Below are 27,743 nucleotides of genomic sequence, written 5' to 3'. Positions count from 1 at the left end.
ATATGCTTTGCTTGTAATGATCTCTTGATGTATAGTTCAGTGTGATCTGATCAGAAGTTCATTGTAACTCGTTTGAAATGAAATTGAGCAGACTGACCTTTGAAGATGTGGTATTTGTAGATCTATGCCAGACAAATGAAATTGCATTGGCCCCAGTTTGTTTTGTAAATGTCTCAAGTGGCCTTATTACTGTAGATCCACCTCATCAAAACGTGGTTGAAGATGGGTGAATAGCTTAAATTCTACTTACCCATTAAAAACCACTTTTTTGTGTGTTTGAATTTAATTCTTTCAAAATCATTTTGCCGGGGGACGCTAACTGGGCGCAAGCGACTTTCCGTCCGGGCGCGGCACCACTAACGACTCCTGCTAAATTCAGCGGGAGTTTAGCGGTGGCGGTAACTGGTAGCGGCCTGCTCTGCTGCGCAGGCGATGATGACGTCATCACCGTGCGCAGCTCCCCGTTTTCACACAGCCTGCAAAATTGGCCCGCGCCCCCTGAATCTGCGCCGGGCGATGACGGCGGCCGATTCAGGGGGCGGGAACGAAGCGGCAGGAGGCTTGCGGGGCGGTAACTAAAGGGGAGGTGGCGGGCGGGGGAAAGAAAATTGTCCGCCTTCTTGCGACCCGTTGCGTCTTTGAACGCGGGGTTCGTGCTGCGATCTGGCTCCACTTGAGCAGCCCGGCACCCTGCTCCTTGGTGGTCCAGGTAGGGCCCCGCAGAGTTATGGGCTTCGCCCCTCCCCTTTAATGAGGGGAAGAGCCCTTCCATGCGGCAGCGCTATGTGGCCCAGTGCATAGTGCTGCAGAACGCACCGCCCGATTCTCGAGGTTAGCGCTCTAAGAAGGAAGTGGAGTGCTTGAATTAGTGCTCCATCTCCCTCTTGGGGCGCTAAAACTGAAGTTAGCGATTGCCAGTGGTATTTTTCGCTGGGTTGTTAGCAACCCAAATGGTCGCTACCGAATTTTTCCTCCATACATTTTTCTATTCTAAGTGCATTCTTTAGATTTAGGGACCAGGTCTAGTTTTGCAGATTGGATCACATTTTTGAGGGGAGGGAAGATATCAACCTTGGGCATAAATTAGATGAAACATTGCAGTGCAAGCTTTTCCCAACACTTTTGTCATTACAGCAGTTCCAGAAATAGACCAAGGCTCCTATGAACCAAAACCTGCATTTTTGTTTGAGCCACCTTGCCAGGTTCAAAAATTAACCCCTAATTACAGTATATTGCCCATTGAAGAATATGTGGGATGCCCACTTATTTTATCCTGTTCCCTCTCAAAGGTGGGCAATAAAACACTGTCAGACCAGTGCGCAAAAGCTTAAACCGTTTGGTCAGATTTTGTAACAGTCTAAGTAATGCACAGAAGCCAAAAGAAACTGAAAGAGAATAAAATCAGTCCACAAGGGGTCAGCATATCCATTTTCGAATGGTATCCTTAGTCTGATAGGCAGCAAGACTTGTAAATGTAATAAATTTGTTTCTTGATAGACCTTCAAAATGGGAGGCTTGTGAACAATGCAGTTGGTAGTTTTCCTTAGGAGGTTAGTTGCTTTTGCTGAAACTAAAACTTTGCAGTTGTGTTTTATGCCTCAATGTTTTCATTTTAAAACCATTTGTTTGAAGAAAACAAAGTGAGAGTTTTAACAGTTCTTCTGCATTGTGAGGTGAGACTTTAATAGCTGGATGGAGTAATGCCCCATAATGGATTCTTGTAAAGGCTCAGTATTTTATGTACCCTGATGTGCTTTGAAACAAGGGATGGGGGTGGGGGGGAACTTTTTCGGGCAGACGTTTCTCTTTGAATGTGATGTGGATGTCTTGGTCTAATTGTGTGTATCCATTCACATGTATTGGTTACCACATAACCAACTTTACAAAAGAACAATGGGATCCTCACACAGATCTCTCAAAGATATAGCTGGCTGAAGCCATTTAAAAAAAATTGAATTTAGCCTATATAAATCACATAAAATAGAAATGTCTCCCATTTTAAAGTGATTACATTTTCCCTGTACTGTGCACTTTAGTTCATGTATCGTTGACAAGTTGAATATATATTTTGGCATGGTTAGAGTGAACTGCACAGGAGAAATTTTTAAATAAACTGATTCAAAGTAATTTGGGTAATTTAAGTAATTTCATCTCATTCTTAACTAGGGCCCAAAGGACTATGTTTTCCGGATAGAGGACACTTCAAAAGCAGAAGATGTTGTGCAAAGTTTACTTCAGGTAAAATGTTATGAAGTGAAAGTACTTTTGAGTCATTCTGTGATTCCTTGTAAAATGTTATTTCAGTTCACCACCATACACTACATCACAACGTCAATAACAGAAAAAAGTGGATGAGGACCAGCTTCGACAGTGACTATGGGCTGGATTTTCATTCAGAAGTCGGGAAGGAGGTGGGACTACAACTTTCGGGTTTTAGTCCCGCCTCCATCGACGTCCAGCCAATCCACGCGATTTTCCCTTGATTGACCTTGTTGAGCCCGCCCAGCGGGCTCAGCAGGCCAATTAAGGGCCACCCGGCAACAGGTGACGTCACAGACTGAAATTTCATCTGTCAAGAGGTCTTGACAGATGAAATATCAGTGTTTCACAGCTGTTTGAAGCTGTCAAACACCGACAGTCTTACTTCTAACCTGAGTCCTTCTCCACAGACTCAGTTAGAAATCTCTCTGGCACTGAAAGCTGCAGGCTGTCACTTTTGACAGCTCGCGGCCATTCTGCTTTCTGTGCCGGCTGAATGATGGACTCCCGAAGCCTAGAGGAAGGAAGGCTGTAAAGGTAAGTACAGGTAATTTAAACTTCTTTACACACACCAAACACACTTACCTTTGCACTCGTGCACCCATCACTCACCTGAACACTTGACATCTCGACCCCTCCAAGTCCTTCAACCCGATGGCCCACCTCCTCTAACTTGGCGTGGTTTGGAGCCGTTGGGAATCCCACATGACAACCTTCAAAATGGGGATTAGGCTAAAAACTACCTGTTAACAGGCAGTTAATTGGCACTAATCCCTTCCTGCCTCGGGTCGGCGGATCCCAGTGCGGGGCGGTTACCCGCCTCCTTTGAAACTTACGTGGGGGCGGGTTTTGGGCGGGATGGTGTTGGGACCCCCGAATTCAGGATTTTAGCCCCCCGCACGCCTAAAAGCCCGTCTCACGGCACACTGAAAATCGACCCCTATATGTCACAATGTCTTTCCAGCTACCTTCATAATAGATGACGATTCATTCAAGACAGTGGAATCATTGGTACAATTCACTTACTTAGGCGACATGATTTCCTCCAATGGAGACTGTTTTTCGACCTGCTGTAGGTGCATTGCACTTAAGCTCTGCAACAAACTCTCTCCCACATATGGAGATCAAACATAAGTTGCAAATCTCCAAGTATGTCTCTACAACGCATTAGTAATATCCATATCTAAACATAGCTCAGAAACTTGGGCCCACACCAAAGTAATGAATAGGCAAATCGATGGATTCGATTCTAGATGCTTCGCACATTACTAAAGGTTAAGCCTCAGAACAAAATCTTAAATGAGACTTTACGCATCCTAATTAACCATCATTGTCCTGTTTGGTTGATCATTACAAACTCCTCTTGTATGGGCACCTCATAAGAACATAACATAAGAAATAGGAGCAGGAGTAGGCCAATCGGCCCCTCGAGCCTGCTCCGCCATTCAATAAGATCATGGCTGATCTGATCCTAACTGCCAATCTACTATCACAGAACCATCTCCTGAATCTAACAGAATTAGACACACGAAATAGGAGCAGGATCAGGCTACACGGCCCCTGGGCCCGCTCCGCTACCCACAGGGCCATGACCGATCCGAACCTAGACTCATGTCCAAATTCCTGCCCGCTCCCCATAACCCTTAATTCCCTTTACTTCTAGGAAACTGTCTATTTCTGTTTTAAATTTATGTAATGATGTAGCTTCTACAGCTTTTTGGGGCAGCATATTCCATGGACCTACCACCCTCTGAGTGAAGTAGTTCCTCCTCATCTCAGTTTTGAAAGAGCAGCCCCTTATTCTAAGACTATGCCCCCTAGTTCTAGTTTCACCCATCATCGGGAACATCCTCCCCGCATCCACCCGATCCAACCCCTTCACAATCTTATATGTTTCAATAAGATCACCTCTCGTTCTTCTGAACTCCAATGAGTAGAGTCCCAATCTACTCCACCTCTCCTCATATGCCCATCCCCTCATCCCCGGGATTAACCGAGTGAACCTTCTTTGTACTGACTCGAGAGCAAGTATGTCTTTTCTTAAGTATGGACACCAAAACTGTATGCAGTATTCCAGGTGCGGTCTCACCAATACCTTGTACAACTGAAGCAATACCTCCCTTTTTTTATATTCTATCCCCCTAGCAATGAAAGCCAACATTCCATTGGCCTTCTTAATCACTTGCTGCACCTGCATACTAACCTTTTGAGTTTCGTGCACCAGGACCCCCAGATCCCTTTGTACTTCAGTACTTTCCAGTTTCTTGCCATTCAGATAACTTGCTCTACGATTTTTCCTGCCAAAGTGCATAACCTCACACTTTCCAGTATTGTATTCCATCTGCCAAATCTCTGCCCACTTACTTAGCCTGTCTATGTCCCCTTGCAGGTTTTTTATGTCCTCCTCACTCACTACTTTCCCCCCCATCTTAGTATCATCTGCAAACTTTGATATGTTACACTCGGTCCCCTCCTCCAAATCGTTAATATGCACCATTCTGAGCCTGACTCGACCAGAGCATTCACCATCAAACCACTACCAACATGGAAAAGGCCATGAGGCAGACCCAGAATAGGAATGACAACATAAGTTCTCAACATCGTGGTCCTTACTGCCAATGAGGTGCAAGTGAGAACCCTGAACCATAACGGTTGAAAGAAGCTGGCAGCAGCAACGTACTCTTATGGACAAGCCCCAGATGATGACCTTGCCTTGCCATGGGAATTTAATTAAATGGTTGCGTACAGCATCAGCTGAGTTACTAAGGGTGGAATTTTAAAATGGGAGGGCGTTAATTTGGGAAAAATTCCGAGCGAGTCGGGAAGCGAGCTCGAATCTGCCGACTTCTGGGTTTTACGGAGGCGGGGCAAGGGGCAAGCAGCCAACCCGCTCCCAGGAGGCAGGTTAGCATTTTAAATATATTGATGAAGCTGGAAGCCTCTGATTTAACCTGCTTTGCAGGTTTTACTGTGGGTGGCTGGGTTTCCCAGGCTGGACAGCTTCGGGGAGAAGGTAAATGCCTTCAAAGCACTGTTTGTGGGCCAGGAGGAGCAGGAATGCTGCTTCCCGAACCCCTGTGGCTTGCTCCGGAGTGCTCAACTGGAAGCCAAGCTGATCAATCAGGCTGACTTCTAGGTGACAAACCTGTAGGGGCCAAAAGACGCAATGCTTACAGGGAAATGCAGACTTCCGGATTTCCTGTCCGAAACTCCGCCCCAGTAAATATCTAGGCCTAAGTATTTGACGTTGTTTGCTTTATGTTTATCTTAACCAATATGAGTATTTTTGGTTAAAATACTTTAGTTCTATAATAAACCTCTAAAATGTTTAATTATGAATGTTTCTTTCATAGCTTCACAGAGCTTCTCAGTTGGACAAAATGGCAGACCAGATTGCCATGGTAAGTGATTTCTGCATGAAAATAAAAGTTCATGGTTTTTTTAAACAAGTGATGTAGCTCTATTTGTTTTATTGAATTTAACTCGAGATTCGGACAGCAGGCTACTTGGATTCTGAGCAGCAAAGCACTCCAAACAAAAATCCATTCCTATATCATTCTTAGCTTTAAATTTGTGTGCAACTTCATGAATTGTAATCAAATGAATGCAGAGTTTGTAAATTTTAGAAAGGTGTGCATATCTATTTGTTATGAAGTAGCTTCTTCGACACATTGTGCTTTCTTTAAGTATCATTTAATTTAATATATAGACATTAAAACTAGTGTATTGGATTAATCTTAGCTCATTACATTAATTTTATTTGTACTAACATTTTCTGGGATAAAACCTGCCTTCCTCTTCATACCTTTCTCTCTCCCCCTCTCCCATTGTAGATCACAGCCATTTTGCAATCTCGATTGGCTAGGACTTCATTTGATAAAAACAGGTACTGTACACGAGATATAATGATCAGATGTGTAATACTCAACCTATTAATATGTCTAGTGAATGCTGTTCTGTGATCTAATGCACAAGATTGAGAACAGGTTTCCAGTATCTAAATAGAAATTTCCACTGCTTTTAATTTTAAGTCATTTTTGGTGGGGAGTGCTAATAGTACTTGATTATAACACTTGGTTCTTGCTGATTACTGTGCAGTGATTTTATTACTGGGTAATGCTTTACTAATGAATGCATGTAACACAATAGTAGAAATGAAGTAAAAAAATCTTTTTTTGTAATTTCTGAAATATTTGTACCATGAATTAGGTTATGAATGCTGGACAAATTAAGAACCAGGTACTGAAGCATAGTATGTTAGTTTTGATGTACCTTTTTCATGGATGCTTGACAATGTATGTGAATATTCTTCCTCTTTTATTTCACTGTCTTTTGTTGTGTCTTAGAATATTTTTAATGCTATGATTTTTTTAATGAAAATGGAACAAATGGTATTTGATAGTCAACAAATAAATAAATGTTTATGGCTAGTTACTTAGACTACCAGCTACCCAAGAGCAAATCTGTTAAATTTAGCTTCAATAATAAATAATTTAGCTTTAAATAACATTGTTGTATTTGCCCAACCACTGCTATAACAGCCTACAGTTATATAATGCGTTTAATGTAGTGAACGTCCCATGGCCTTCACAGAGCCAGACAGAATGAGAAGAATTAGGGGAAACAGCCAAACACATGATTAAAGCATTTTGAGGAGGCGTTTGAAGGTGAAAGGATTTTGGGAAGAGTCCAAGAGTGTGGTGTCTGGACAACGGATAGCTCCCTTCTTTGCTGTTAAATATTGGGAAGACCGAAGCCAATGTCTTTGGTCCCTACCACAAACTTCACCCCTCTTCCTGGCCGCTGGCTGAAGCTGAACCAGACCGTTCACAAGCTTGGCGTCCTATTTGACCCTGAGCAGAGCTTCGGATTCCATATCTTCTCGATCACCAAGACCGCTGACTTCCACCTCCAGAACATCGCCCGTCTCCACCTCTGCCTCAGCTCATCTGCTGCTGAAATCCTCATCCATGCCTTTGTTACTTCTAGATTCAACTATTCCAACACTCTCCAGGCTGGCCTCCTACCTTGCACCCTCCGTAAACTTGAGCTCATCTAAAACTCTGCTGCCCGTGTCCTAACTCGCACCAATTCCCGTTCACCCATCACCCCTGTGCTCGCTGACCCGTGTCCTAACTCACACCAGGTCCCGTTCACCCATCACCCCCTGTGCTCACTGCCCCGTGTCCTAACTCGCACCAAGTCCCGTTCACCCATCACCCCTGTGCTCGCAGAGCTCCATCAGCTCCTGGTCGGTCAACGGCTCGATTTCAAAATTCTCAACCTTGTTTTAAAATCCCTCCAGCCCTACAACCCTCCAAGATCTCTGTGCTCATCCAATTCTGGCCTCTTGCACATACCTGATTTTCATGGCCCCACCACTGGCCTTCAGCTTCCTAGGCCCTAAGCTCTGGAACTTCCTCCCTAAACCTCTACCTCTCCTTCTTTAAGATGCTCCTTAAACCCATCCTCTTTGACCAATATCTCCTATGAGTCTCGGTGTCAACGTTTGTTTGATAACGCTCTGTGAAGTGCCTTGGGACTTTGTACTACATTCAAGGCGCTATATAAATGCAAGTTGTTAATATTTTATGGCCTGTTGCTGCTGACTAATTTTAGGAATCAATTTCTCCAACAGCTTTTTGCAAATGAAAAGAAAACATACTGGAATTCGTGCATCATAACAAAATAGTAATTTTATGATCTGTACAGTTTTGTAATGTATGTAATGTCTTATTAAACACATTGCTTTTAGGCTGATATTTACCCCCCCTTATTTTATCAATCAGTGGTATAACTGATGTCTCTTGTAGATTTCAGAGTGTCACTGAAAGGCCCCACATGGAGTGTGAGGCTGAAATGGTAACTCCTTTGGTATCTAATCCTGGACATGTCTGCATCACAGACCAAAACTTGTATTTCCAGCCTCTGAATAGCTATCCAGTAAGTTATTTGCTATCATTATATTACACAATATAATTTCAATAATTTGTTTAGAATCTAGAAGATTCCTTGATGTTGTACATTTACCTTTACACCTCAGTTTTTTTAAAGGTTTTTAAATTGTTCTCTTCCATTGAGCTTTTTGTTAATTTAAAAAAAAAAGCTGCTCATATCCCTAATGACTCACCGAGTGTATGTCCTGCCTGTTGAGCCATACAGACCAAGAAATCCCAGATTTAATCAGTGACGGCTGGTGACCTGTTTGACAGGTCTGTCACACATTATACAGGCTGAGCCACGACAGCGTGTTACCATGGCAATGGGCCTTGTGCAGTCAGCTATATATTTACACACTTTTTTTTCAATCTGTTGTAAACAAACCAGTTGGAATTATTTTCTCTTTTTTTAATGTCACATTGAAAAAGCAGCATTTCACAATCCCAAACAATTCACCCAAAGCACCAAGGGATTTGGTGTTTGGTGTTGGTTCTCAGGTGACCAGGGCACCAGTTAAAAGTAGATTCTTGTGTAGTACTTAGTTAAAAAGTTTAGAAAAGGCTTGTAATTAATTTAATTTTTGCATTTGACATTTGGTTAATATTTGTAAGAAAAAGTGATCGAGTTACTAATAATTTGGGTTTTTGGAAAAGAAAGGCTTGTTAATACTGTACAACTTCTATGGGTGCATTTAACAGTCCTCCTTTAAAGCTGGAGTGTAAACAGAGTCAGAAGTGATCTGACTCATGGTCACGCTTGGAATTGGAAAACCCAAACTACTGATCTCTGACTGCAATATAATGGTCTTCAGCAGTTCGGGTGCCAAACTATTTTTTCCCATCATGGGCAGTCCTGTAAAGTCATCGCATCAGAAGGCTAGAAAGAGGAAGTGAGAGGGGTTTGGAAGAGCCACAGTAAAAACAATTTGCTCTTCATTCGCTGTATGACTTGTAAATGCACCCTGAGTCAGCCTGTTGAATGTGATGCTGTTTAATATTGGCTGAACTAAATTCAGTGAACTTGATCACTGCATTAAATGTGAAGTTGTGTAGGTTATAGTGGGAGAGACATCTTTGCTCACAGGGCTTATCTAAGGAGCTCTATAATCCTCCCATTCTCAATTGACTTGTATGGAGCTGGCATTCGTGGATTGCAATGAGCCAGAGATTGTCTTTGGGATACCTGCTCCACAGCAAATGATCTTCTTTTGTCAGTCTGGTAACAACTGGCCTTAGTGAGATTTTGTTCCCTAAGTTTCTGTTATGGTGCAATGAAAGAGATTCCTGTTGGCTATCCTGATTTCAGCCTGTGCACTTCGTATAGGCAATGAGGGATGAATGTTTAGAGAGGAGCTTTGTAAGCAAAAACATTTCTCCCAAACCCACAATTCCATTTTTCTTTTAATTGAATCTACTATGGAAGAATTGACAGGTAAAGTGGGTCTCGGAGACAATTAGATGTGTCTGTGGTCAGAAAAGGGACGGAGACCTATTTCCACAGGGGACAGGCATATCGGTTGAATAAGGAATGCACCCATGACAGCACATATCCACAAAGTTGCCTTCTTTGACATTTACTTCATGGTGTACCATGTGTAAGGCGTGCAAGTACTAAAATTCAGAGCTTAACATTTTGTGGCCAGTGAGTACCGCCATCTCCTTCAGTCGCGCAGTATTTGTGTGTATATTGAAGCACATTTTCTACAGTGTATGTGCAGTGTCATTTTGGTGCAGATGAATATTTTGTGATCTGATCAGACTTTTATTATGGAAAACTGAGATACATTGTAATCTGGTTTCTCGTGCTTGAAGCCATACTGCACCATCTAATATACTTGATGCAGTTCAACTCATTGCAGTTTCTTTAACTGTTGCATCTCACACAATAAGCATGATTTTGAATTTCTTTGCCCTAACTGTTTGAAGTACTTAGTGGAGCTTTTAGGGTGAATGGCAGAATATCAAATAAATCAATGTATAAGTTACACTCGGGTGCACAGATCATAAAAGCCCGTGTAAGTGTGTGACACCAAACTCTTGTTTTGTAATACTCCTAAATAACTATTAAACTTTGCATTATTATCCTATTATGTGTTTTAGGAGACAGTTGTACAAATAAAGTTGCATGATGTAAGACGCATTTACAAAAGGCGGCACGGATTGAAACCTTTGGTGAGTAACTGGTGACATTAATTTGATTTGTTTGACTTTATTTTGGAACAATTTACAATCGATGTGCATAAATAAAACATTAAAAGAATTGGAAAATACTTCAATCATTGTTCAGTGTTCTATATTTTCTAATATCATCCCTAGTACTGTACAACAAGGTGTCTTGCTTTTAAAGTGAGGCCTATACTCTAATTTCACCATAGAACTTTGGAGATTATACAATGTTTGCTGTCATATGGGTTGACCTTGAGTTGTAATACAGTGACATTAACTACTTTTTTTTTTCCTTTTAGGGTCTTGAGGTTTTTTGCACAGAAAATGATCTTTGTTCTGATATCTACTTGAAATTTTACAACTCCAAAGATCGTGATGAACTCTATTACTATATTGCAACCTTTTTAGGTCAGTTAATTCACAAATATGCTACCCATGTATTTTAGCTTATTTTCCATTTAATTGTTGAATATAGAATAGCAAATGCCGATCCTGGAAAAAGAAAATTTAACCAACTCAAATCTGCTTGAAAACTGACCACATTTTTTGAACTGGGATAGGCTGATTCAAGTGGTAGTCAGACATGGGACTTGAACTAGTCTGTGTTTGCTCAGGTGAAAGTGCTACAACATACCATTTTATTTGTTGACATGTAAAATTATTATTTTGACATACAGCAAATTAATTCACTGAAACCAATGTGAGACTTTTGCACTTTGAACTTATAATTATTTGAACTTATACTTATTTGAACTTATGATCCTTTTTCAAAAGTGAAATGCAACAAAAAAATCGTGAACCACTGTATTGTCTTTTTCTGCCTGTTTCTGTTTATTTTGTGTGAGCAATGTTCAGGGTCAGTCAGGGGAGCTGGCATAGAAGATTTGTGAGATCCCACAAAGAAGCTGAATTGATGCACAGCAATGATTGCTGAAACACTCTGGGTTAATGAATAATAATTTTAGCAACCAAGTTCCCTGTTTTCAGTCACTATTTAACTAAGTGTTTATCAGAAATATTTTTACTTGATGATGAGGCCTGTTCTGTACTGTGTGTTTTGTGGCCTATCCGATGTGAATTTATATAACTGTTTAAGCATTGCAGCATCAATGAAATTTAGCTTTGTTTACTACTTCTGCCTTGTACCATATCTTAATTTTATTTCATGGTTTAACATTGTAGAGTGCCCCGCAAGTATTATATTTTGAGCAGTTTTAAGTTTTTAGCTGTGGATCAGAATCATAAAGTAACCTCTCATTGCTCAGTTTGTCTATTTTTGTGGTTTGACCCAAGCCTAAGTCAAAGGCTGTATTGGTAAGGATGAACTGAGGTGCCAAAGTGGTAAGAGGTGGGATTTATTATGTCCATAAATCCCTGTGTGACTATTCTCAATCTCAGGGGAGATGCTAAGTGGATTGGGTCCTTTGTCAACAGAAGGAAAGAAAACAAGCAAGTCACAATTGGGGTTCTTGTGCACTTGTTTCCTCTGTCGCAGAATTTTACACATCATGGCAATGGCGTTATGGAGTAGATGGGGATAAATGGGTTTAATTTAGCTCCTTTAATTTTTTTTCAGTTTTTAATGTGAGTTTTAAAAAAATATCAAATCCATGTTCTTACCCACTACTTAAAACCACCTCCAGCCCTACATTTCAGTTTGTACAGTCTGCTGTTCTAACTCTGATCCACATATGGTAGGGGTAATTTTGATGGTGTAAAACAGATGTTATATAGCTCCCGATTTTCATTTCCAACTTCAATGGAAATGAAAATCAGGAGAGATGAATAACGGGCGGCTGAATCGATATCGCCTATTTTACACTATCATCCAACGTGCAAATTACCCCCGGCGTGTCTACTTTATTCTCCCCCTCCTCCTCCTCCCCCCACTCAACCATCAGGCCCCTGGACTCTGGAATACTTTTTCTAAACCCCTCTACCTTGTTACCTCTCTTCCTCACCTTTTGAAAGTCTCCTCAAATTATATCTTTGACCATACCTTTGGTCACCTTCCCTAATTCTGCTCTTCCCACTGTTTTCTACTGTTCTCTCCTCAACCAATCCCCCTTTTTGCTGTGGTAAAGGTACCATATAATTGCAAGCTGTTTTTGGGTTGTCTTCATACATCATGTGCTGGTGTTGGCAAAGGACCAGGGCACCTCTCCTGTCTTCCTCCTGAAAGAAGAGATAGTGAGTGGGATGGGGCGTAGCTAAACTCAATTTATTACAACTATGTACCAGAAAAAGCCTTTGTGATTATACGATGTTTAATTTCAATCTGCAAAGTACATATAATTTAAAAGGATAAGATGAGTACAGAATTACTGGTTCCTTTATAGAAAGAAATGAACATTTAGTTACATTCTGAATCAGTAATTGTGAAGGTTTTGTTTCCCCATAAAATTTCTTTCTACAGAAAATCACATTACCGAGCACACAGCTGAAAGCTACATGCTACAGTGGCAAAGAGGACATCTCTCAAATTATCAGTACCTCCTGCACCTCAATAATCTGGCTGACCGCAGCTGTAATGACCTGTCTCAATATCCCATCTTTCCTTGGATCATAGCTGATTACACTTGCTCAGAACTAGGTAACACTGATATCTGTTATTTTCAGAAACTTAAGGGCCCACTTGTATCTTAAAATTGGCATGTTCTTTTAAATGGTGTTTGTACATATGTGTGCAGATATAATGGCACATCTCTAACTTTTGTTTTGAAACAGATCTGTCAAATCCTGAAATATTTCGTGACCTTAGGAAACCAGTGGGTGCCTTAAATAAAGAGCGACTAGATCGATTGTTGGTAAGGGTTCTTTTCAAATGGAAAAACATATTTGGTGATATAATTCTATGAGTATATCTTGTCAGCTTTTTGGTTGAAAGTAAATCTCTCGCTAGTCAATTGAATAACCATTGAAAATTCCAGATGTTGTTTTCAGTTTACAATAGCAAGTCATTTGGCCAAATCTGGTGTGCAACAGGGTATTTGTGTTTCTAGGTGTTAAAAGCTTTAAATGCAATATGGTGCAAACCATAACACTCAGCATTTCCCATCTCCATTTGTTTAGTGCAGGCTACTTAAAATGGAGGTGGTTAAACTAGAATCATAGAAATTTACAGCACAGAAGGAGGCCATTCGGCCCATCTTGTCCGTGCAGGCAGATAAAGAGCTATCCACCCTAATCCCACTTTCCAGCACTTGGTCCGTAGCCTTGTAGGTTACGGCACTTCAAGTGCATATCCAAGTACTTTTTAAATATGATGAGGGTTTCTGCCTCTACCATCCTTTTTAAGTAGTGAGTTCCAGGCCCTCACCACCCTCTGGGTGAAAAAAAATTCTCCTCAGGGCCCCTCTAAACCCCCTACCAATTACTTTAAATCTATGCCCCCTGGTTATTGACCCCTCTGCTAAGGGAAATAGGTCCTTCCTATCTACTCTATCTAGGCCCCTCATAATTATATACACCTCAATTAAATCTCTCCTCAGCCTCCTCTGTTCCAAAGAAAACAACCCCAGCCTATTCAATCTTTCCTCATAGCTAAAATTCCCTAGCCCAGGCAACATCCTCGTAAATCTCCTCTGAACCCTCTCTAGTGCAATCACATCCTTCCTGTAATTCCTAGCTGTGGCCTAACTAGTGTTTTATACAGTTCAAGCATAACCTCCCTGCTCTTATATTCTATGCCTCAGATAATAAAGGCACGTTTCTCGTATGCCGCCTTAACCACCTTATCTACCTGTCCTGCTACCTTCAGGGATCTGTGGACATGCACTCCAAGGTCCCACTGATCCTCTGCACTTCTCAGTGTCCTACCATTCATTGTGTATTCCCTTGCCTTGTTAGCCCTCCCCAAATGCATTACATCACACTTCTATGCATTACCTCACACTTCATGTGAGCATGTGGTCTACATGCTGAGAGCCCAGGGCAAGATATGAGATTTCTCAATAATGAGTCACCCACAAAAAATCTGTTCACTCCAATGCTAGTTACTACTGACCAGAGGCCTTTATCACCTTTACTTGTCTGATTTTCTTAAACCTGTTTTACCTTTTTTGTAATGATCGTGAATACTGCCTGGCCCAAATCTAAACTGGCTTGAACAGAAGTAATGTCAACTGATTGAATGCCGTTCCTCTTTCTCTCTCACTTATGATTGACTGTACTGTATTTTGCTGTTCTCCTCTCAGCCCTGTGTTTTAATGTTCCTGACTTCACAGCAGGGCCATGAGACTAACAAGTGAAAAATGTTTGTCACTTTAGTGATTTAATTCATATTAGACCGCTTTGTGTCTAGTTTAATTTAAAAAATGAAAAGAGCAGTAGCCAGAAGCATGTCTTACTTTGTTTATGCTGAGACTTGGTGTCCTAATAGAAACATAGTAACGTAGAAGATAGGAGCAGGAGTAGGCCATTCGGCCCCTCAAGCCCACTCTGCCATTTAATGAGATCATGGCTGATCATCCAAATTCAGTACCCTGTCCCTGCTTTCTCCCCGTGTCCCTTGATCCCTTTAGCCTCAAGAAATATATCCAACTCCTTCTTGAATATATTTAATAAATTGGCCTCCACTGTCCTGTGTGGCAGAGAATTCCACAGGTTCACCACTCTCTGGGTGAAGAAATTCCTCCTCATCTTAGTCCTAAATGGCTTACCCCTTTCCTGTCTGCCAACCAGTTCTCTATCCAAGACAGTACCTTACCCCCAATCCCATGTGCTTTAACTTTGCACGCTAATCTCTTATGCGGGATCTTATCGAAAGCCTTCTGAAAGTCCAAATACACCACATCCACTGGTTTTCCCTTATCCTACCAGTTACATCCTCAAAAAATTCCAGTAGATTAGTCAAGCATGATTTACCTTTTGTAAATCCATGTTGACTTTGTCCGATCCTGTCACTGTTTTCCAAGTGCTCTGCTATTACATCTTTTATAATGGACTCTAGCATTTTCCCCACTACCGATGTCAGGCTTACTGGTCTACAATTCCCTGTTTTCTCTCTACCACCCTTTTTAAATTGTGGGGATACATTAGCTATCCTCCAATCCATGGGAACTGTTCCAGAGTCTATAGAATTTTAGAAGATGACCAGCAATGCATCTACTATTTCTAGGGCCACTTCCTTAAGTACCCTAGGATGTAGGTTATCAGACCCTGGGGATTTATCGGACTTCAATCCCGTCAATTTCCCTAACACCATTTCCCTACAAATACTGATTTCATTCAGTTCCTCCCTCTCATTAGACCCTATGTTCCCTGACATCTCTGGGAGATTGTTTGTGTCCTCCTTTGTGAAGACAGAACCAAAGTATGTATTTAATTGGTCTGCCATGTCTTTGTTCCCCATTATAAATTCCCCTGATTCTGACTGCAAGGGACCTACGCTTGACATCACCAATCTTTTTCTCTTCACATATCTATAGAAGCTTTTACAGTCAGTTTTTATGTTCCCTGCAAGCTTACTCTCAATCTATTTTCCCCCTCTTAATTAATCCCTTTGTCCTCCTTTGCTGAATCTTAAACTGCTCCCAATCCTCAAGTTTGCTGCTTTTTCTGGCCAAATTATATGTCCTCTCCTTGCATCTTATGCTATCCCTAATTTCCCTTGTTAGCCATGGTTGAGTCACCTTTTTTGTTTTATTTTTATGCCAAACAGGGATGAACAAATTCTGTAGTTCATCCATGCGATCTTTAAATGTTTGCCATTGCCAATCCACCGTCAACCCTTTAAGTAACGTTCCCCAATCCATCCTAGCCAACTCGTGCCTCATACCATCGTAGTTTCCTTTATTTAAATTCAGTACCCAAGTCTCTGAATCAACTACTTCACTCTCCATCTTAATGAAGAATTCTATCATATTATGATCGCTCCTCCCCAAGGGGCCTCGCACAACAAGATTGCTAATTAATCCTTTCTCGTTATATAATACCCAGTCTAAGATGGCCTGATCTCTAGTTGGTTCCTCGACATATTGGTCCAGGAAACCATCCCGTATACACTCCAGGAATTCCTCCTCCACAGTATTCTTACTAATTTGGTTAGCCCAATCTATATGTAGATTAAAGTCACCCATGATAACTGCTGTGCCCTTATTGCACGCGTCTCTAATTTCACGTTTAATGCCATCCCCAACCTCAGCATTACTGTTTGGGGGTCTGTATACAACTCCCACTAACGTTTTCTGCCCCATGGTATTTCTCAGCTCTGCCCATACAGATTCCACATCATCCGAGCTAATATCCTTACTTACTATTGTGTTAATCTCCTCTTTAGCCAGCAATGCTACCCCACCTCCTTTTCCTTTTTTCCTGAATATTGAATACCCCTGGATGTTGAATTCCCAGTCTTGGTCATCCTGGAGCCATGTCTCCGTAATCCCAATTATATCATATCCGTTTACATCTATTTGTGCAGCTAATTCATCCACCTTATTACGAATGCTCCTCGCATTAAGACACAAAGCCTTCAGGCTTGATTTTTTAACACTCTTAGTCCTTTTAGAATTATTATTTACTGTGGCCATGTTTGATTTACACCCTTGATTTCTCTGCCTTCCACTTTTGCTTTTCTCCTTCCTGTCTTTTGTTTCTATCCTTGCTTCCCTTTCCTCTGTCTCCCTGCACAGGTTCCCAATCCCCTGCCATTTTAGTTTAAACCCTCCCCAACAGCACTAGCAAACACTCCCCTTAGGACATCGGTTCCGGTCCCGCCCAGGTGCAAATCGTCCAGTTTGTACTGGTCCCACCTCCCCCAGAACCGGTTCCAATGTTCCAGGAATTTGAATCCCTCCCCCTTGCACCATTCCTCTAGCCCCGTATTCATCTGAAATATCCTTCTATTTCTTCTCTGACTAGCACGTGTGGCATTGGTAGCAATCCTGAGATTACTACCTTTTTGAGGTCCTATTTTTAAATTTACCTCCTAACTCCCTATATTCAACCTCATCCCGTTTGTTACCTATATCGTTGGTACCTATATGCACCATGACAACTGGCTGTTCACCCTCCCCCTCCAGAATGCCCTGCAGCCGCCCCGAGACATCCTTGACCCTTGCACCAGGGAGGCAACTTACCATCCTGGAGTCTCGTTTGCGGCCGCAGAAACGCCTATTTATTCCCCTTACAATAGAACCCCTATCACTATAGCTCTCCCACTCTTTTTCCTCCCGTCCTGTGCAGCAGGACCACCCATGGTGCCAGGAAGTTGGCTGCTGCTGCCTTCCCCTGATGAGCCATCTCCATCAACAATATCCAAAGTGGTATATCTGTTTGAAAGGGGAATGGCCACAGGGGACCCCTGCACTACCTGCCTGCGCCTACTACTCTGCCTGGTGGTCACCCATTCCCTTCCTGCCTGTGCAGCCTTTACCTGCGGTGTGACCAACTCCCTAAACGTGCTATCCACGATATCCTCAGCATCGCAAATGCTCCAGTATGTATCCATTCGCAGCTCCAGTGCCGCAATGCGGACTGTCAGTAGCTGCAGCTGGATACACTTCCCGCACACGTGGTCGTCGGGGACACGAGAAGTGTCCCTGATTTCCCACATAGTGCAGGAGGAGTATGCCACGGGACCAAGCTGTGCTGCCATGACTTACCCTTTAATTAATTCAAATTAAATCAAATCAATACCACTAATTACACTACAATTAAATGATATATTCAAGGGCCCTTGTTTACTGCCACTCCCTGCTACACAACAGAGACCCTAGAAACTATAAACCACAAAAATTAAGTTTGGAAAAATCCAGGCTCAATATTAAAATTTGCTGCTTCCTTTTTATGGATCTGCCTTGTTTATACAGCATGCTGCTCTAAAAACAGAGAAGCAATAAAATGTCCTTGCTTCAGCTGCTTCCATGCAGATTTCTCTTTGCCTGATGTTAATTTTGCTTGATGACTGTGAAATTGAAGAAGGGAAAAACAGTTCTTTGTTAAATGGAGGGCGTGGTAAGAGCCTCTAGACCACCCTATTCAGAGAAAAAAGCAAAGTAGTGTGTCTGGCAGAGTTTCAAACAGAACATTAAAATATTAAGAGATATTTAAGTAGAAACACAGGCTTAAAACTGATGGGATTCAACATTGCCAAGTCCTGATTGAAAATTACTAAATGTTGGGAGATTTGGATATTCCAGGGCCTATTAAAGCTGTGTTCTCTCGCCTTATTCATGCCTTTGTCACCTTTGAACTCAACTATTCAATTGCTCTCTTGGCTGACTTCCCAGCCTCCACCCTCCATAAATTTCAGCTCATCCAAAACTCTGCTGCCCATATCCTATCCTTCACCCATAACCTCTATGCTCATTGACCTACATTTACAGTCCCCTAAAGCCTCACATGCAAAATTGTTATCTTCATGTTTAAATCCCTTCTTGGCCTCATTCCCTCCAATCTTATCTCTGTAACCTTCTTCAGCCCTATAACCCTACGAGAACTCTGCATTACTCCATCTCTTGCCTCTTGTGCATCCCCCCTACTTTTGCACCACAATTGGTAGCTGTGCTGTCAGCCATCTAGGCCCTACGCCCTGGAATCCCATCCCTAAACCTCTCCATCTTCCTCTCCTTTAAGACCTGCCTTAAAACTCAACTCTGACCAAAGTCACCCCTCATAAGGTCTCCTCCTTTGGCTCTTCGTCCAGTTTTGTCTGATTGTGCTTCTGTGAAGTGTCTTGGGGTGTTTTTCTATATTAAAGGCGCTATATAAATGAAATTATGTTGTGGGCTGGATTAGATTCCAGCCTAAGCTGAAGCCAGCTGTCATGAGTTCCTGCATGAAATGAGTTGGGACGGTCTCTGTCTGGTTTCTAATAAGTGTGAGTTCATGATACGATATTGCCCACAGGTTGGTACAGGTTGGCTATCTCACTCAAACGTCATAAAGGTGAATATTGTGAAAAGTGGAGACACTAGGCTGAGTTTGGGGCTAAGGTACATTGTTAGAGTAGAACGGAGGTGGCTAAAATCTATAATAACAACAGAAAATGCTGGAAAAACTCAGCAGGCCAGGCAACATCCGTGGGGAGAAATTAGAGTCAACGTTTCGGGTTAAAACCCTTTATCAAGGCTTAAATCTATATCTGGCCATGCCTGGGCGTACTCGCTGACAGTGAGTGCCCAAAATAGGGACGTGTTCCATTTCCCAGTACTAACATTTTTTCTGTTGATTAGTGCAAAAGTTCAAGGGGGAGAGTGGGGTGGGGACAATGATTTTACAAAACACGCATCTGTGTTCCTTATTAACTTTATCAAAATCAAACTGAGTAAATAAGCACAAACACAGCAAATAGATTGTCAATGTTCTTTCATTTTAGACTCGCTATCGAGAAATGCCCGACCCAAAATTCATGTACGGAAGTCACTATTCTTCCCCAGGCTATGTCCTCTTCTACCTTGTGAGAGTTGGTAAGGTTACATTTTTTTTTTACTACTGTTTGGTTGAAAATTCTCTCTGACTTTTTGTACGGGTAGAAAATCAAAGTCCACATAAAAGCAAATAAGCATAACTTCCCTTGTAGCTTGCCCAGGATAATACTGTAAAATCTGGTGCTGATGTTGCCCTTTGTGTTAAACCATCTGTGATTTAAAAAAATTCAAATTGTGCGTCAGGTTTCCAGGTCTTTGAAAAGCTGTCTGAAGAGGTGACCTAAACACAGATTTTTTTTATGATGATCTAAAACTTCTGATCAAATTGCAGTTTGTAAATATGTAATCTATTTAATGTTGTGCTGAAGAAAATTTGTATTGAGTGAGCAACTCCAAATTTATAGAATTTTTTATTTACTATTCCCCATCTTGTCCCCTCACCAAAGTCAACTGCAGCTGTGAGCATGGCGCTGCTGGTTCATCAGGACACTGCAATGGAAAAGCAGTGTTCAAAAGTGTTCTAATGCTGCATGCTTGACTTGACCAATAGTACCACTATGGAGTAGTGCTACCCTGCATACAAGTCACTAAAACTGTACAGTTCAGAAAGTGAAAGCGGGGAGAGGAAGGTAAAGATTAAAACAGGTTTTTAAATGACCTGTTGCCATTGGATGCTTTCTCTGCCCTTCAATCTTCCATTCTTCTTTGTGAGTGTTTGTTAGTAATATATTTAATTGATAAACATTACAAATACGTGCTCTTGGCATAGAATCTTGGGCCTAGAACTTGGATAAGATCCGAAAACGGGCACGGGTATCACAATGTGCAACTACCCGCGCCAGTTCCTTCTGCTGCAGGCAGCATGCAAACTTGGTATTGCCTGCTAATTTAAATGGCGGCAGCGTGCAGCCAGCGCTAAGCGAGCTGTTGAGTGGCTGCACCCCTCAGCAGGGGGCCCAAGTTCATGCGAGGCTTGCACCAATTAAAGCTAGCCTGCACTTCTTAAAGCCACTCTTAATGGGGAGGTGCATTCTGGCTGCAGCAGGTACTGGAAGAGGTTGGGGAGGAGTGTGTGGCCTACAGGAACAGCGAAGATGGCACAACATGGCAGAGAGAGGGCTCCCAGATTTTCTGATGCAGCACTCAAGGCCCTGGTGCAGCATGTGGACAGGAGGAGAGGTGCCATCTATCCACAGGGAGCCAGGATCGCCTCCAGAAACATGCTGAGAAGGGAATGGGAGCAGAATAGCTTTCGCTGTCAGTGCAAGCAGTGTAGCCCCGAGGACCTGGCTGCAGTGCAGGAAGAAGTTTAATGACCTCATAGGAGTGGTCCAGGTCAGTGAATTCATCTTCAAATTCCATATCCCACCATCTGCACCACCAGCCTCACACACTGCTCAATGCACATCATCCCCATCATTCACCTACCAACAATCTCTATCAAACACGACTCATACCTCACATTCATAGCTTTACCTCACCCTCACACAGGTACCACTGCTGCAAGCTTCACACGTACATCTCACAGCTTGCACACACAGCCAGCTATTCAACTATGACAGGCACACCACCCAAACACATTTCACCACATTCACTGACACACTTCCCTTTCTCTTGCAGGACAAGGTGGCTCATAAACAGAGGCAGCAGGGGCTACCCGCAGGGAGACGGGCATGCCTGCATGACCTAATCCCCATGGAGAAGACGGTGCAGGAGATAATTGGAGAAGCCATTGCTGAGCCCATGGCCAGTGGCGGGACTGAAACAATACAAGATGACTTTATCCTCATACCTAATCCGCCTTCTCATATCCCACTTCACCCTCATCCCACAATCTTTTCTGATTTATAAGATACAGATGGTGTAAGCATGCACCTCTTGCTTTCCCCCCCTCCCTTCACTGCATCCCTACCCTTGTGCCTTTCTCCTTTCAGATAGCCAAGAACTGAAAACTGGCCAGGCAGTGGTGGAGGAGCAGGAAGTGCAAGAGGAAGGAAGAAGTGATGCAGAAGATGCGCCATCACTTGATTTCACACTCTGAGCCACCAGCTCAGATACTGACACTTCGCCTACTTTAGAGGATGGGTTAGACACGGGATCTGCACCTGGTGAGACACCGGGCACGAGTGGCCAGCAGCCAGGGCACGGGGAAAGGGTAGCGCCGATGCCAGGCCCCCGGAGGATGAGATCACACATGAGTTCTGCTACACGGGACTCGGATGAGGACTTCGATGGGGCGGCCTACTGAAGAAGGCTGATGGGTATGCACAATGACATGCTTGGTGTATTGGTAGGCATGCCAGAAAACTTGAGTGCAATGTCAAGGAGCATGGAGGAGTCCGGCACCAACCTTGCGCAGGGTTTTGCGCAGAGCTTGGAGCCCATCCTTTCCAGCATGGAAGTGATGGGTAACTCCATTAACGCACTTGTGGACCCAGCCATGATGCAGCGTCTGATGGCTGATGTCTCATCTTCCATTGCAACACAAGCAGAAGCCACCCAACGTCTTGAGTGCTCCAGTGGGAAGCTCAGACTAAAGTCATGCAAGCACAGCTTGTTGCCATGAAAGCACAGCTTGCTACCACACAAGCTCAGACTGGTGTCATCATGGCTGCGGTTACCAGTGTTGAAAGGGGCTTGTAGGGTGTCGCAGCAGTCCAGCAACCTGTCCTCCAACAGGTTACTAGGATTGCTGAGGCGCCGCCCCGGGGGACGGTGGCTCTGTGGAGCACGAATCTGCTGTCCTTTCTCAGGATGACAGCACTCATTCTCCCATCACTGCCACTCCACCAGTGCCCTTGCTGTTGCCCGTCAGCCAGCTAGCCCAGACTGCTGCTGCCCATGCCAAGGTGGTGCAGTCTACAGCCGGGCCTTCTAGGTCCAGAACTGCTCGAGTTCATCCTGCAAGGTCATCTGCTGTCTCCCCCACTGAAAGCTATCAGCCTTCCACCAGCCATGCTGCAGCCACTGGGGTAGCACTGTGTAGGAGCACTAGGACAGCCAAAGGCACATGGAGGACAGGCACTAAGGGAATGCACAAGTGTGATTCGTTGACTTTGTTATGTAATATTGGATGGATAGATGTATAATGTTGGTTTGGAAGGTTTGTTTTGTGGTGGCTTTTATTGTAGCATTGTGGCCAAGAGGATGCTCTGATGGTTCGTAACAGAGGTAAGGTAAAGTGTGGGACTGCGGGTGAATGGGGAATTGGGGTTGCGTTCACTGGTAACACTGTCGGATCAGTTGATCATGGCAGCTCAGCCAGAAAGGGGCTGTGTTGCCTGCCTCCTCCCTATCGGCTATCTGCTCCCATTCCCTTCTCAGTGTGTGTCCTCCTTCTCGTGTTCGTCTCCGTCGTGCCCTATTGATGGCGAGGTTGTGCAGCTTGCAACAGACCACGACGATTCTTGAGCCGTGAGTACTGCAGGGCTCCTCCAGAGCGGCCCAGGCAGCGGAAGTGTTATTTAAGGACGCCAATGGTCTGCTCGATCAAATTCCGTGTGGTACCATGGCATTCGTTATATGCATACTGCCCACGTGTGGTTGGGTTCTGCACCAGAGTCATGAGCAAAGTGGTCAGCGGTTAGCCCTTGTCGCCCAGAAGCTGCCCTCTGGTTTGTCGTGGTGGCTGAAAAGCGGATGATACAGCGGACTGCCGCAGAATGAAGGCATCATGGCTGCCAGCAGGATACCAAGCATTGACTTGCATGATGCGCTGAGTATGGTCGCACACCAGCTGGACATTGAGGGAGTGGAATTCCTCCCGGTTGCGGTACATCTCCGAGTTCACTTGCAACGCCCACAAAACAATGTGTGTGCAGCTAATGACACCCTGCACCGTGGGGAAGCCTGCTATTCTGGCAAAGCCGAGTGCTTGCTCCACCTGCTTCTCTCTGGCAAGAGAGATTGAAAAGTATTCACCTCTCTTTACATACAGAGCCTCGGTGACCTCTCTTTTGCAACGGCGACTGGCGAACTGAGAGATGTTGCAAATGTCACCTACTCCAGCCTGGAAAGAGCCCGACACATAAAAGTTCATGGCCACGCTCACCTTCACAGCCACTGGCAATACCGTCCTCACACTGCTCTGAGGTTGCAGTTCTGCCTGCAACAGGTGGCAGATTTCAGTGAGCAACTCCGTGGCGAAGTGGAGACATTGCATACACTGTTCCTCGCTGAGGTCGTGGTTAGTATTGCTCCATGAAGACCCTGGGTGGATATGGCCTCCAGCTGAGAGCCCTTTTCCCCCTCCTCCTCCCCACTACCCCTGTCTTAAAGCAGCTTGTCCTCCTCTGTGTCGCCTCTGCTTATTCTCCCTGTCATGCTGCAGGCCAAGGGGGATACAAACTACTGCACCCATGTCTGTAAACAACTGGTCTGAGCAGAAGCCTTAAAGTAACCTGCCACACCACTCCCTGGAGACTTCAACTTCAAATAAGATAACAAACCACCAAACACCTCTACAAACTTACCAAGAGCCAGTAGAAATCAATCAGCAACTAACCTGCAAGTTAGTGATGATCCCTTTAAATAGCGCTGGTGTGGGGTAATTCCTGCTGCAGAACGCATGTTCATCCACTAAAATTAATAAATGGAAAATCATTGGGCATGTGTGCTTTCACAATATATGCTCCTGGTGGATGAGACTCCCTTTAATGTCTTTTTAACTTGGATAGGTGTTGCAAATCAAGTGTATATTTTTAAAAAATTAGTCATCTTTTTTCTGGGAAAGTTCCACTGTACTCAAAGGGTTAAAATGATTTAATTTACAATGTAAATATTTTAAAAACTGCAAATTCTGGAAATCTGAAATTAAACTGAGAATGCAGGAAATACACAGCCGGCACAGAATATTAACTGGGGTTTACTCTTTACAGATGCTGACAGACCTGCTGTATATTTGCAGCATTTTCTGTTTCTAAATTGAAGGATTATGTATATAGAAAGTTTTTTTTGAAAATAAGACATTCCTTTTCTTTTTCAGCCCCCGAGTACATGTTGTGTTTACAAAATGGAAAATTTGACAATGCAGATAGAATGTTCAACAGGTTAGTATTAATACCTTGGAACAATCTGATACTTCATTATAAATATTTGTGTGTGTGTGTATATATATATATATCTCTATACTATGTTCAGTTTTGCAGAGACCTGGAGAAATTGTTTAGAAGGTGCGACAGACTTCAAAGAGGTAAGAGATGAATGTTATATTTATTTTGGTACCATCCATGGAATAAAGTATCTGAATTGCCAACTGTTTTGCTAATAATTATTTCAATTTCTAGTTGATCCCAGAGTTTTATGGCACAAATTCCAGCTTCATTGTGAACAATTTGAAATTGGACCTTGGGAAGAGGCAGGGAGGGAAGACGGTAGACTCTGTGGAGCTTCCACCATGGGCTTCAGGTAATTAGACCTGATATAGCTTCTTAAGCTCTTTGTTCTACTATTCCATGCATGGAGGTGCCGCACATATTTCAATACTCACAACAACTTGCACTTTTAATGTAGTGAAACATCCAAGGCACTTAACAGGAGCGTTATCAAACAAAATTTTACACCGAGCCACATAGGGCAGGTAAAGAGGTAGGTTTTAAGGAGCTTCTTAAAGGTGGAAAGAGAGGTGGAGAGGTTTCGGGAGGGAATTCCAGAGCCTAGGTAGCTGAAAGCATGTCCGCCAATGGTGGATGTTTTTTTTTATAAAACGTGCCAGAGGTCAGAGTTGGAGGAGCTCAGAGATCTGAGGGTTGTACGGTTGGAGGAGGTTACAGAGATAGGGAGGGGCGAGGCCATGGAGGGATTTGAAAACAAGGTTGAGAATTTTTAAATTGAGATGTTGCCGGACCGGGAGCCAATGTAGGTCAGCAAGCACAGGGGTGATTGGTGAACGAGACTTAGTGCGAGTTAGGATATGGGCAGCAGAGTTTATGGAGGGTGAAAGATGGGAGGGTTGGATTAGTTAAGTCTCGCATATCCTGAGAATCAAAGGATTTATTCCCTAAGGGATGTAGTAGATGTTGAATTGCTCAAAGCCTTCTGTCTATTAGTAAGATGGAGCATGCTTCATTTAATTGAGAACATACAGTCCATCTCCCAGAACTCTAATTTTAGAATCATACAGCACAAAAGGAGGCCATTTGGCCCATCGTGCCTGTGCCGGCTCTTTGAAAGAATTATCCAATTAGTCCCATTCTCCTGCTCTTTCCCCATAGCTCTGCAAATTTTTCCTTTTAGAGACCCTTATGGACAAGGCCATCTTTTCCCTTCGCTAAAGGCTTAAAGTACCCTAAGGCTGAAACGTAAACAATAATGGTGTACATTTAATTATGAAAATAGAGGTTGCTAGTTAGGATACTTCTCAACATAAATTTTTAATTTATAATCTTGTCTTCTTCCCCGCCCTGCCATATACACATGGGGGAGGAAAAATATAGTAACTTGCTGACATTGTTTTATATGCTTCATGTATTTCACACAGGAGCATTTGTAATCAGTTAATCAAGCCTGTGGCAGTAGAATTGGTCAAGCAAACTGCTCTGTCCTGGATGGTGTGTAACCTCTTGAGTGTGGTTGCAGCTACACCCATCCAGGCGGGATGGCCTTGTCTGTGATTGAGAGAAAGGAGTAGAGAGGCCACGTGAGATGGCAAGGTCGAGGGCCATGCATATGGGTAGGAGAGTTTTTTTTTAGAGGATGAAGTTGAGAGGGGACCGGAAGGCAGTGAATTCAGAGTAGAGAGGGCAAGGTGAGTTGAGTAAGATTGGGAATGACATTGGGAAATGTTGGTGTTCAGAGGGACCTGGGTGTCCTTGTACACGAATCACAAGTACAGCAAGCAATTAGGAAAGCAAATGGTATGTTGGCCTTTTATTACAAGAGGATTTGAGTATAAGAGTAAAGACGTCTTACTGTAATTATATAGGGCTCTGGTGAGACCACACCTGGAGTATTGTGTACAGTTTTGGTCTCCTTACCTAAGGAAGGATATACTTGCCATAGAGGGAGTGCAACAAAGGGCCAAATGGCCTACTCCTGCTCCTATTTCTTATGTTCTTATGTAAACACTCCATGCAATATCGTACTGAAGCGGTGTGAGACTAATGCCTCCATCGAATCTCTGCTTCACTCCAGAGCTACATTGACTTCTTGACTCCAGAATTACGCTGCAAATTTAGCATTGGTGCAAAGCGGAAATCACTTTGAACTAATTCTAAACTTGCAGTGTATGCATCTTAACATTCTAGGTATTGCAATTTCATAAATTTAATATTTGTTCATTCTTCCACTGAACGTGCAATATAAAATAATGTTTAATTTCAGTACTTGATTTTCAATTAAAATTATTTGAAATAAACCAATATGATTACTCTTAATTTGGTTTGAGCAAAATTGCAATAATACGACAAAATGCAATATAGTACTTAATTCTGTGATAGATCTTTTTGTTACAGCATTAGTCATTGCTGACATTGAATAAGATTACACCAGTGAAATGTGAGAGTAAAGGAGCTTCAGAGTATGGTGGATGATTTATAAAACACAGTATTGAAAAATCAACAAAATTTACAGTGGCCAGCCAATTTGAAAACTAGGACAGAGTTGTGAGGGAACATGTTAAATCTGCTATTTTATCCATTTTATAAAAATACTATTTACATTACTGAGTTGACGTGGCTAAAGAAGAGTTCAAATTAATTGTGCCTTTTAGGTCCTGACGATTTCCTCCAGAAGAACAGAGATGCTTTAGAGAGCCAGTATGTTTCTGAACATCTGCATGAGTGGATCGATCTAATATTTGGCTACAAGCAAAGGGGGAGTGAAGCCATTGCAGCCTACAATGGTATGATTTTCTGAGCATTGTTAACAGATTTTAAAAACAACATTTTTTTTAACAGTTGTAATATGGAATTTTGTTAAGTAATAAAATGCATATTTATGTGTAAACATTTGTATCCCCATGCCAGTTAATCGTTTCAGCGATTGAAATGTCAAAACCGTGAATTTAAAG

At 42.8% G+C, this 27,743-nt stretch overlaps 1 protein-coding gene across 2 annotated transcripts in view; it reads left to right on the top strand.

Moving 5' to 3' along the window:
* The window catches only part of nsmaf (neutral sphingomyelinase (N-SMase) activation associated factor), a 103,831-nt gene that overhangs the window by 30,031 nt on the left and 46,057 nt on the right, over positions 1–27,743 (top strand). For both annotated transcript variants that reach the window (XM_085992997.1, XM_085992998.1), the window contains exons 7-19: positions 2,167–2,238; positions 5,613–5,660; positions 6,093–6,145; positions 8,073–8,202; positions 10,299–10,370; positions 10,664–10,772; positions 12,781–12,957; positions 13,092–13,171; positions 19,684–19,774; positions 24,720–24,783; positions 24,875–24,926; positions 25,021–25,141; positions 27,444–27,575. In XM_085992997.1, coding sequence (XP_085849123.1) covers positions 2,167–2,238; positions 5,613–5,660; positions 6,093–6,145; positions 8,073–8,202; positions 10,299–10,370; positions 10,664–10,772; positions 12,781–12,957; positions 13,092–13,171; positions 19,684–19,774; positions 24,720–24,783; positions 24,875–24,926; positions 25,021–25,141; positions 27,444–27,575 — 1,201 coding nt within the window. The remainder of the gene's footprint in view (positions 1–2,166; positions 2,239–5,612; positions 5,661–6,092; positions 6,146–8,072; positions 8,203–10,298; positions 10,371–10,663; positions 10,773–12,780; positions 12,958–13,091; positions 13,172–19,683; positions 19,775–24,719; positions 24,784–24,874; positions 24,927–25,020; positions 25,142–27,443; positions 27,576–27,743) is intronic.

The sequence above is a fragment of the Somniosus microcephalus genome, chromosome 7 (genome assembly GCF_052327205.1).
Source record: "Somniosus microcephalus isolate GS21.2 chromosome 7, FLI_Smic_1.0, whole genome shotgun sequence".
Lineage (NCBI taxonomy): Eukaryota > Metazoa > Chordata > Chondrichthyes > Squaliformes > Somniosidae > Somniosus > Somniosus microcephalus.
The sequence above is the reverse complement of the archived record's forward strand: the minus strand, read 5'-3'. Positions and strand labels throughout refer to the sequence as shown.